Here is a 12,168-nt window from a genome sequence, read left to right on the forward strand (position 1 = left end):
TTAAACAATTACTTTGACCTTAAAACAGAAACTTAGAAAACATTTCTACTTAATTAGGACACATGCCTCAGGTTAAAAAATAATGCTGTAGATGGTATGGTGTATTAAAAATCTTTGCCAAATTTTTTATTTTCCAACATGCCAAAAACTATTTTCTCCTTTTGATTAAGTTTCATTTCAACTGTTAATGCTGCTTCTGGCTCTATCAAGATGCCCTAATTTCCGCCTTGCTGCTGCTTTAGTACACTGCTATTCAATACTTCCTAATGTTAGCTGAACTAGATTCACTACTCCAGGCAGAATAATGGCCTGGATTATGCAGAGAAGCTCTAGAGAAGGAAATTTTAGTGGGACTAATTTTTAAAGTATTCTTGCTCTAAGAATGTATTTATTTATTTATTTGCTTTAATTCCAATTCCACATAACTAAGGATTAAATCCAGCGTGGCGAATCTAAATTTTTGGAGTAATCACTATTGTCCATGTCACTTCTTATCAAATACTTCAGAGAACATAACTTTGTAAAAGCAAAGTTAACCTTCTCTTGAGAATTTTGTGACATCCATTGACTATAGCTTTCATAGGACTGGCCTTTCTGAAGTTAAGTGCCGTGGATACTCTATTACCCAACACAATTTGGACTAATAATTGTTTAGTTAACTGAAAAAATGAGGAATTAAAAAAGCTATTTCTGTATACTATAATTTTACTCTAACTTAAGAAGAAATATGCATTTAATTCACAAATCTTTTATCATAAGGCCCATCTATTTTTTTAACATGGGTTTGCTGATATAAGCCTCATTTTCACAAAAACAATACATATATACACTATGATACCTAGTTTGATTTAAATTTTTTTTGAGACAGGGTCTTGTTCTGTTCCCAAGGCTGGAATGCAATGGCACTCACTGGCTCACTGCAACCTCAAACTCCTAGGCTCAAATGATCCTCCCACCTCAGCCTCCCAATTAGCTGAGACTACAGGTGCACACCACCATGCCCAGCTAAATTTTTTTGTAGAGATGGGGTCTCGCTTTGTTGCTTAGGCTGCTCTTAAACTCCCTGGTTCAAGTGATCCTCTCGTCTCAGCCGCCCAGAGTGCTGGGATAACAGGTGTGAATCACTGCACCTGTTCACAACAGCAATTTTTTAAGTGCCTTTCCCTTATTTAATCCTTCCAAAGCACTCACCCGAGTTTTCACTGGAACAATAACTTTTCTCTTTCATATTTTATGTATCATTGACTTATATTCATTGTCATCAAAAGAATAAATTCAAATGGCATACGCGGGTTTGGGAACAAACCCAAGTGACTCTTGAAAGGCATTTTAGACTTGCAGGTCCTTGTGGCATTACTTGTCTCTGCTTTTTTGTTGCCTCATACAAAAACAGGCCACTTAACTACATTTAGGCCATAGTTTGCCCCCTGATATAAGACAAGCTAGAACGGGCAACATATGTGCCAGTCTTACAGATATCTATTACATACTTATAGCAACTAACATTTACTTTTGAAAGCTTACAATGTGCCAGGTACTATGCTAAGTGCTTCATGTGCATTATCTGATTCAATCTTCACAGCCATCCCATGCTATAATTTCTACTAATATTCCTTTTACAGATAAAAATATTGAAACTTGGAGAGATTAAGTAACTTCCCAACAATTAATAAGTGGTGGAATTTTAAAAATAAGTGGTGGGATCATAATCTAAACACAAAAAGACCAACTTCTCAATTACTAAATCATACCACTTCTGAAAACACTTTTAGCTTTTTCAAGGACATACAAAACAATGATCTTCGGACACAGTGACAATTTACTAAATATTTAGAAAGATATTAAAGGAAGATTTGACATCTTAACCAAATGAATGAATGTCTAATGGTATATTATCAGGCATTGATAAGAAAGGTATTCTGGAAGATACACCAGATTTTGAGTGTCACAAAGCTCAAGTTAGAAATGATGGGGACGGGTGTAGCGGCTCACACCTGTAATCCTAGTACTTTGGGAGGCTGAGGTGGGCAGATCACTTGAGGTCAGGAGTTCGAGACCAGCCTGGCCAACATGGTGAAACCCTGTCTCTACTAAAAAGCACAAAAATGAGCCAAGCGTGGTGGTGTGCGCCTGTAATCCCAGCTACTCGGGAGGGTGAGACATGAGAATCCCTTGAACCCGGTGGGCGGAGGTTGCAGTGAGCCGAGATTATGCCACTGCACTCCAGCCTGGGCAAAAGAGCAAGACTTTGTCTTAGGAAAAAAAAAAAGGAATGACTGCTCTGCTTTTTCAATGAGGCAGCATAAGAGAATTTTAATTACGGAACATAGAAGTGCAACAAATTATCTTAAAAATGTAACATTCAACTTCTTTCATGAAACATTAAAATAATAAATTACACTAAAAAATGGGAAGTCAGCAGCCGGGTGCGGTAGCTCACGCCTGTAATCCCAGCACTTTGGGAGGCCGAGGTGGGCGGATCACAAGGTCAGGAGATCGAGACCATCCTGGCAAACACAGTGAAACCCTGTCTCTACTAAAAAATACAAAAAATTAGCCGGGCGTGGTGGCGGATGCCTATAGTCCCAGATACTTGGGAGGCTGAGGCAGGAGAATGGTGTGAACCTGGGAGGTGGAGCTTGCAGTGAGCCAAGATCCCAGATGGTATTCATATGGTAACCGAGAGCATTTCAGGCAGGAAGATAACGTTACAGAGGTCCACAACAAGGGGTAATGTGCAGTAGTATCCCAGGATACAATATTCAGAAAAGTAGTAACATAACTAACTAATGGAATCCATGAAGGCTAATCAGGTAGTAAGCCCAATGAGTGCTCAGTAACAACTGTAATTTAATTCTCACAACCACATTATGAGATGGAGACTGTTATAATCCCCATCTCTGATAAGGATGCTGAAACGCAGAATCAATGGTTAAATGACTTACCCAAATTCACACAGCTAATAATGGTGGACATGGAATTAAAACCCATGCAGATTGTCCCCACAGTCCGCACACTCTTAACCACTCTGTTACAAATGATTTCTTTGGCTTAGTTGTGCCACCACAAGCAAGTGACTGGCATCAGACTGTCTTTCAGCATAGAAAGTGTTCTGAGGATTGGGCTGAGGATCATGGTAAAGAATGGACAGAGCAACTGGAGACTACCTTGGAAGACCTGTGTTATGAGGGGTGTTACTGAGGAAGTAACTTGGCCATGAAACATTAGCTTAATAGAAGACCATACCAATTTGGGCACATTAAACTAGCAAACTAAGGTTTTAAAAATGTTGATACCTAAACTGAATAAAATTCCAGTCATAAATCCTGGTCCTTTGTAAGTACTTGTGTTGCTCTTTTAATATATAAGTATGTATAATTAAAAAATTAAAGTAGCCATATTACAAAAGGATTTTTAGCCACACCACTAGAAGAATGCTGACAATGATCATCTAGAACAAGAAGTAATTGAGAAAGTTCCAATGTTGGGCTTTAGATGAGTATGTATTCTCTGAACTACTGACACAATATTCCTTAAACTACATAATAAAATTAGTATGTACTATAGACATAAAGATGTTTGAGTCTGGACTAGGAAGGTAACCTTATAATTTAGAATTGGCTATTCTAACTTACATAAGGGCAAGAAAAAAGTAGGAAAACTTGTCTTTCTAGTTAATACGAATTTCTTTTTTATTGCTAGGTGAACAAAATAAACCAGAAATGTGAGGAAGAGCTGTCCTAGAACACAGACCTGATATTCTAGGTCCAGATCCTAAAACACAGTCCTGTTAGTTGATTGTCAGGCAGCACACAGGGAGAGGCCAAATATAGGCACTGTTTGAGGACATACTGGAAATGGTCACAGGGTCCCGCCTTCCCTGTATAACAGCAATAGCTATAGGGCTCTATAACTTTGGTAGGATGCCCACACGGTGTCATGAAAAACCTGAACACAAAATAAAATTAATTTTTAAAATACAATTGTGTTCGCAAAAAAAAAAAAAAAAAAAGAAAACAAGACAGAGAGACACACACCTACACCCACACCATGATTTAGGAAATATACCCATGATATGGAAAATACAATGATCAATCTAGATTATATTCTGAATTTTGCAACATTTAATGCAGATTTCACAAAAATTAGGAAAATTCGTATATGTATATTTACAAAGTACATATTCCCAGAGAGAAAAGTTCAAATTTTGAATAGTAAATAGCTAGTTCAGACTAGCAATCCTTGGGTTTGTATTGCTGTCAACTGGCAAAACCAGCATGATTTCCAAGAGTACAAATATTACTACTATTTGGCTTGGTGGATTACAGTAACCTAAACCCACTGCTAATTTCATTAAGGGCTGTGCACCCCTGAACATAGAAGATTACCACTTGCCACTGCAAATACTCTGGCTCTTTCTGTTCAGGAGCACCAGAATAACTTCTTATCAACATTCTATTTGAAACACAAAGAGGAGGAAGAACTGTCTGGGTTCCTAAGTTTTCTGGTTCAGATTCTAGTCCATAGTGAGACTCAGCTGCACTTCTTTCCCTTGAGTTCCAAAAGATAATGTGTATTTCTTATTAAATTTTTTTCTGCTTTTAAGCAGATTTTAGTTACTTGCAATCAAAGAGCCTGACTAAAACAGGCAACCGGCTTTAATTTGAAATCTAAATGCCTGGAATGTCTAAGCAACCCAATTCTGAAGCAGAACAATGGTTTTTAAAAAGTACATTGAAATATTAAACCTCCTAATCAATGCTATTCATGAGTATCATCTATTTTCAATCACAGAATCTGAGCCAAAATGCATTCAGAGAAAATACATGTCATTCATGTAGAAATAATACTTCTCAATACTATAATGCCTATAAAATTAAAAACTGTATTTAACTACATTTTCTATGACAGTGGGTTTCAAATCTATTTTAGGCAACAGAACATTTTCTTCTAATAAAATCTTAGGTTCATGCCCAATGCAGAACACAGATGAGATCTGCTCTGGCAGAAACATATACATGCACATGTCTGGGTAGGCCCACATGTGCACATGTGAAAACCTGCAGAAAACCTTGCCTGATGGTCAACCTCCTCCCCTGTTGGACTCCCCCTGAGGAATCACAGTGGAACCCCTTTGGCCTTCATGGAACCCCTGTGGCCTGTGTGAAAACCAGAGCTTGAAAACCACCGTGCTGGAAAGAGACAGCTGCCCTTCCACACTCTACAGCCACAACCAAGACAGCAAATCAGTCGTGTCTATTTACCTGTGAGCTTTAAAACGTTTTCCATCAACAAAAATATCAATATCTGGGCAACAAGGTTTCACATAAAGCTTCAATAAATCTTCTCCTAATTCAGATGCAGGCTCCAAGTCATAATTATCTTTAAAAAAGAAAAACAAGACTAAAAAATAGTTTAATATTACAAACATCCAAAAATTGTTTTCTATTATTATCAAGGTTTCCCACATAATTATCTCAATTAGTTGGAATATGTAAGTGGTAAATTAAAAATAAAACAAAAAGTTTAAATCATCTAGACTTTCTCCTTTGAAATATATATATTTCCACTTACATATAAATATAGATATAGTCACGCATTGCTTAATAACAGTCATGTATCCCTTAATGACAGTTCTGAGAAATATGTTGTTAGCTGATTTCATTCCTGTGTGAACATCAGAGTGTACTCACACAAACCTAGATGATACAGCCTATTACACACACATAGGCTATAAACCTGTACCTCATGTTACTGCAATGAATAGTGTTGGCAATTGTAACACAATGGTAAGTAGTTGTGTATGTAAGCATAGAAAAGGTACAGTAAAAATCCGGTATCATAATCTTATGAAACCTTTGTCATATATGTGGTCCATTGTTGACCAAAATGTCATTATGCAGCACATGACTGTATACTTTTAAATATACATATTTAAATATAGGTAGTATTATCACAAAATTATACACCAAAAATGAAGCCTCTTCATGAACATCTTTTTCTAATTTTTAATTAGAATTAATTAATTCTTAATTAGAAATTAGAAAAATTTATAATCTCTATGTTTCTTCTTGTGGGTCTCTAGGTTACTATGACCTGTGTTACCAGACTAACAACAATATTGGATTATCTAAAAAAACCCTGTATTTTATTTTTTAGAGACAGAGTCTTGCTCTGTCACTCAGGCTGGAGTGCAGTGGCATGAACATAGCTTACTATAGCTTCAAAATCCTGGGCTCAAGCAATCCAATCCTCCCACCCTAGCCTCACAAGTAGCTGGGGCTACAGGTGTACGCCACCATGCTCAGCTAATTTTATGTTTTATAGAGACGGGGTCTCCTTATGTTGCCCAGGCTGGTCACAAACTTGGATACCTTTTGAAATCAGATCGTTCTACAGCAAACTATGGTCCTTAATCACCATCATTACCTGAACAGACTATGACCAATTTGACTCAAATATTGTTGAACTATCTATCTTGCCTAAATTTTGATTTGATTAATTTTGATCAGTTTGGTTTGTAGGGGCCCCTATAAAGGACTACATTTTTTTTTTTTTTTTTTGAGACGGAGTCTCACTCTGTCGCCCAGGCTGGAGTGCAGTGGCGCAATCTTGGCTCACCACAAGCTCCGCCTCCTGGGTTCATGCCATTCTCCTGCCCCAGCCTCCCAAGTAGCTGGGACTACAGGTGTGTGCCACCAAGCCTGGCTAATTTTTGTATTTTTAGTAGAGACAGGGTATCACCGTGTTAGCCAGGATGGTCTCGATCTCCTGACCTCGTGATCTGCCCGCCTCAGCCTCCTAAAGTGCTGGGATTACAGGCATGAGCCACCACGCCCGGCAGGAGTGCACTTTTGTCTTTTGGTATTAGCCTCCTGATAGTCATGATAGTAGCATCCCTGGTATACCATATCCTCTCAGGAGTCTTAAATATTTGTATGCTGCCATCCATCGTGCATTAAATGGTCTTAACTTTGACTAAAACGGCAAGAATGTAAAGAATCATTTAACTGACCTGACATGGAGACCAGTAAATTCTACTCTGAGACCAAACAAGTCCATTATGATGGTATCAAGAGACTGGCATCAATGCCCAAGGTTTTGGTCAATCTCACAATCAAGAGACTAATCCAAAGGCAGAAACTGTTAACTTAAATTTGAAGTAAGCTGCCTCCATACTTTGAGTTCCTCCTTAAGGAACTGCAACCTTAGTATGTAAACAAACCAAAACCTAACCTAACTTAGGAGTGTTTATTTTTGGTAATAGATAGCTAGATCTCAGCCAATTACAAGCAGCCGAGCTTTGGCCAATTATAGGCAGCCAAATGATCTGACCATGTCCAAATAAGGCAAACACTTAGTTATAACCAATCAAGCCATTTCTGTACTTTACTTCCATGTTCTGTCTATACATACTCACTGGCCAGTTGTAAAGCAGAGTTCTCTGAACCTCTTCTGGTTCTGAGTGCTGCATGATTCATGAATTGTTCTTTGTTCAAATAAACTCAGGTTCATTTTATCTAACGTTTTTCTTTTAACAACTGTTTATCGTAACTTTGCCTGTCAACAAACTTTGGCCAGTAGCTCTGGTGAAGATCAGTCACTGGTGACAGAGTCCCACAAGTTGAATCTGGGACAGGTTACATTTCAGATATTTAAGATATATTTTGGCTGGGCACAGTGGCTCATGCCTATAATCCCAGCACTTTGGGAGGCTGAGGCGGGTGGGCTGCCTGAGCTCAGGAGTTCAAGACCAGCCTGGGCAACGCAGGGAAACCTCATCTCTACTAAGAATACAAAATATTAGCCAGGTGTGGTGGTCACCCCTCTGGGCCCAGCTACTCGAGAGGCTGAGGTGGGAGGATCACTTGGGCCTGGGAGGTAGAGGTTGCAGTGAGCTGCGATCATGACACTGTACTCCTGCCTGGGTGACAGAGTGAGACCCTATCTCATTAAAAACAATAAAAATTTAAAAAATAAAAAAATAAGGGGCCAGGTGCAGTGGCTCACGCCTGTAATCCCAGCACTCTGGGAGGCCAAGGCGGGCAGATCACAAGGTCAGGAGATCAAGACCATCCTGGCTAATACGGTGAAACACCGTCTCTACTAAAAATATAAAAAATTAGCTGGGCGTGGTGGCAGGCACCTGTAGTTCCAGCTACTTGGGAGGCTGAGGCAGGAGAATGGTGTGAACCCAGGAGGCGGAGGCAGGAGAATGGTGTGAACCCGGGAGGTGGAGGTTGCAATGAGCCAAGATTTGTGCCACTGAACTCCAGCCTGGGCAACGGAGCAAGACTCCTTCTCAAAAATAATAATAATAATAATAATAATAATAATAATAATAATAAGGTAGACTTTAACAGATATGTTTAGTCAGTGGTTGGATATGAAGCTCAAAAAAATTACAGAATACCATTTATTTAAGGGGTAGAAAGATGATACATCAGTAAAAAAGACTGAGAAATGACCAAGAAGGAAAATAAGGAAAGCATGGTGTCACAGAAAACAGAAGTTTCAAGGAGGGCAGTATTAACAGTATGAAAGGCTGCAAAAAGGTTTATAAGATGTAGACAAAAAAATGTCTGTTAAGCTGGCAACTGGCAGGTTACTGGTGAATGTGGGGATTTTCCATGGAGTGATGGAGAAAACAGTCAAAAGGCAGAGGCTCTTTTCACTTAAACTCACAACTTATTTGGCCATTTTAAAGGGTTGCCATAGAGCCACAGCAGAGCTCTAGACTAGAGTAAGAAAACTGGATTTCAAATATCAGCTCTGTCAATTGCTCTGTGTGACCTCGGGAAAGTCTCTTATGTTCTCTGAGTCTTAGAGTCCTATCAGGGTCTTATTGATAACATCAGTCTGTAACACTTCCTAGGGTTTTATGAGACTAAATTAAATAAAGCATATGAATGATCTACCTCAAGGCCTAGAATGTGTATTCATTCACTCATAATTAGATATGTTGACTGTAATATAACAGGAATCTAACCAGGATAAATTAGATGAGTAACTGTTGTTGCTTTACACACCAGTAATAAGATCCTTTAACCCAAAAAATATTTTCAAATACAATCAATTCTGCTCTAACACTTGTTTTGAAAAAATGAGTTTGATCCAGTAGAATTCATGTATTAGGGAACAATTTGAGCATAACATGAATTTCGCATTTGCTTAGGTGCAAAATTCAGACGAGAAACACTAGGTTAATGCAGAAAGCTGCACTCAGCTGAACTGAGCCATGCACCTGCACACATGCACACCTAAATATCTACCAGATACCTTAGTTTACTGCATGTGTTATGAGACACACCCATCTATATCTGGTTTTATAAATTCCCATCTGACTTCAGATAACCAACTATTGGGAGACACTTTTCTATGACTATTTTTATGTTTTAGCATGGTCTGACCTGTCTGAGGAGAGCATCAGTAAACTTGGTTAAAGGATGATTAAACAGCAAACATGCCTTGGAAACTAGAGATATGTATTACTTCAGAAAAACTGAGAAACAATTCCTCCCCTGGAAGTCATTTCCTTATATTACAGGGTAAGGAAACTACCTTCTCCTCCCCTCCCAAAGATTTACCTTCCAAAGGAAGGTCTTTTTGTCTCTAGAGAGAATGGGAAGATCTGCCAGCAACCTGTGAAAGCTTAAAGTTTCCTAATTTTGGTGTTCGTTTTCTGTGGTGCAATCCCACTGCATGGGCTAGGTAACATCAGGCCCTCACTGCAGTGCCTCACGGAGTTTAGGAGCTGAGAACTGGCACTAAGATGCTCTGCAAATGATAAATGGTCTGTTCTCTGATCCAGGGACCTCAGGTTTCCTGTCAGAACCTCTCTCTACGTATGCATCCATCCTTAATGCATTCCATCCTTAATGCATATGAATGCTCTACCTCAAGGCCTAGAATGTCTATTCATTCACCATAATTAGATATGTTGACTGTAATATAACAGGAATCTAACCAGGATAAATCAGGTAAGTAATTGTTGTTGCTTTACACACCAGTAATAAGATCCTTTAACCCAACAAATATTTTCAAATATAATCAATTCTGCTCTAACACTTGTTTTGAAAAAATGAGTTCCATCAATTCACAATAACTCACAAGCTGCAACCCTTCTGAAATCCACTTTCTCATTCCATCAATTCGCAATAACTCACAAGCCGCAATCCTTCTGAAATCTACTTTCACAAGCAAACTTCAGGTCTTTTTCATGGTAAAATGCCGTATGTATTATAGTATTTATGTATTTCTTAACCATTTAATATGCATAAAACTAGGCTACCATTTTTGTTAGGGTGTTAAACAGAACTGACTCTGCCAAAGCTTCTTTATTGGTATAGATTATCATAAGGACAATAACTTAGAGGCATAGTGGCTAAAAGGAGAATTGTGAGTTATGTATGGATTTATTCATAATAACCCTATCTCCAATTACTTGGGAAAAACTGGGAGTTAACAATACTAGTGTTTTCAGTTCTCCATGCTTATTTAAAAAAAAAAAATCAGTAAAGCATATTTTTGAAGTATGCTTTTCTCTAACTGTATCAGAATATAATTATTTTCACAGCTATAAATAAAACTCCATAAAAAATACCTCACCATTGGAAATGAAATCATCATCTCTGTCACTGATATCCTCTGGAATTTCATGCTTCTGAAGAGAACAATCAGATGAGTTTTCACACTTTGGAAAACTGATGTCAAGTTGCTTTTGTGATATCCCAATCTCCATTATCTTTTTCCTAAGAATTTCCTCTTCATAGTTTTTTATGTTTCTGTTTGATGAATATATAATCCTAAAAGACAAAATATAAAATATTAATTAAATAACATTGGTGATTCTTAAAAAGAAAGAATGCTAGTTTCCTTAGTGTGCCACTTTCATAAATAATATTAAACCTTCTTAATTTGGACTAACTGTAGAAAGGTCAATCTAAAACAGCAGAAGCCGGCTGGGCACAGTGGTTCACACCTGTAATCCCAGCACTTTGGGAGGCTGAGGTGGGCAGACCACTTGAAGTCAGGAGTTCGAGACCAGCCTGGCCAACACGGCGAAACCCTGTCTCTACTAAAAAAATACAAAAATTAGCTGAGCGTGGTGGTGGGTGCCTGTAAGCTACTTGGGAGGCTAAGACATGAAAATCACTTGAACCCAGGAGGCGGAGGTTGCAGTGAGCTGAGATTGTGCCACTGTACTCCAGCCTGAGCGACAGAGCAAGACTCCATCTCAAAAAAGAATAATAATAATAATAAATAAAATAAAACAGCAGAAGCCAGGTGTGATGGCTCACGCCTGTAATCCTAACACTTTGGGAGGCCAAGGCAGGAGGATTGCTTGAGGTCAGGAGTTCAAGAGCAACCTGGGCAACATAGTGAGACCTCGTCTTTACAAAAAATTTAAAAACTTAGCAGAGTGTGGTGGCGTGCACCTGTAATCCCAGCTACTTGGGTGGCTGAGGTGGGAGGATCATTTAAGCTCTGCAGGTCAAGTTGCAGTGAGCTGTGATCATGCCACTGCACTCCAGTCGGGGCAACAGAGTGAAACCCTGTCTCAAAAATAACTAAATAAAAATAAAAAATAAACAGCAGAAAGTTTGAAAAGGAGTCTATAAAAATGTTAAATGTTAAAAAGTAATATATAATGCCAAAAAATGGAATTAGTGGCTGCTGCTGGCTGCCCACAGTGAGTGCCACCTCACCCCTGGAACCTTCGATGCCTCTGTTTCCCCTTGGGGGACTGCATGGCAGGTGGAAGTTCCCCGGGTCCTGGTGGGGCAGTGAGTAGTGTGTCTGTGGGAGCTGTCTTCTTCCATATGAATTTTGTCATGCTTCAGTAAACTTATTCTGGGGATTTGCTTGGAAGGCATTACTTTCACCGAGATGGCTGGAGCCATGTGGATGGCCATAAATGGCTAAGGTCCAGCAACCATCAATGTCAAGTATCCATGCACCTGGCCTGAGTTGATCCTTGTGCCCTTCAGAGCTTGGGATATGAGACTGAAAATGACAACTCAGAATATTCCTCAGAGAGAACTACCCTGTGATATGGAAGTAACTCAGGATTAGAAAACATCGTATGTTCTCACTCATAAATGGGAGCTAAGCTATGAGGATGCAAAGGCATAAGAATGATACAATGGACAATGGTGATTGGTGGGG

At 38.9% G+C, this 12,168-nt stretch overlaps 1 protein-coding gene across 2 annotated transcripts in view; it reads right to left on the reverse strand.

Moving 5' to 3' along the window:
• BTBD8 (BTB domain containing 8) overlaps positions 1–12,168 on the reverse strand; it is a 104,383-nt gene that overhangs the window by 71,500 nt on the left and 20,715 nt on the right. The window contains exons 3-4 of one of the 2 annotated variants that reach the window (XM_054476405.2): positions 10,609–10,805; positions 5,265–5,382 (exon numbers count right to left, since the gene is read on the reverse strand). In XM_054476405.2, the coding sequence (XP_054332380.1) occupies positions 5,265–5,382; positions 10,609–10,805 (315 nt within the window). Of the gene's footprint in view, positions 1–5,264; positions 5,383–10,608; positions 10,806–12,168 lie in introns of those variants that run through there. The other variant, XM_063664833.1, reaches the window with a different exon arrangement.

This window comes from Pongo pygmaeus, chromosome 1 (genome assembly GCF_028885625.2).
Source record: "Pongo pygmaeus isolate AG05252 chromosome 1, NHGRI_mPonPyg2-v2.0_pri, whole genome shotgun sequence".
Taxonomy (NCBI): Eukaryota; Metazoa; Chordata; class Mammalia; order Primates; family Hominidae; genus Pongo; species Pongo pygmaeus.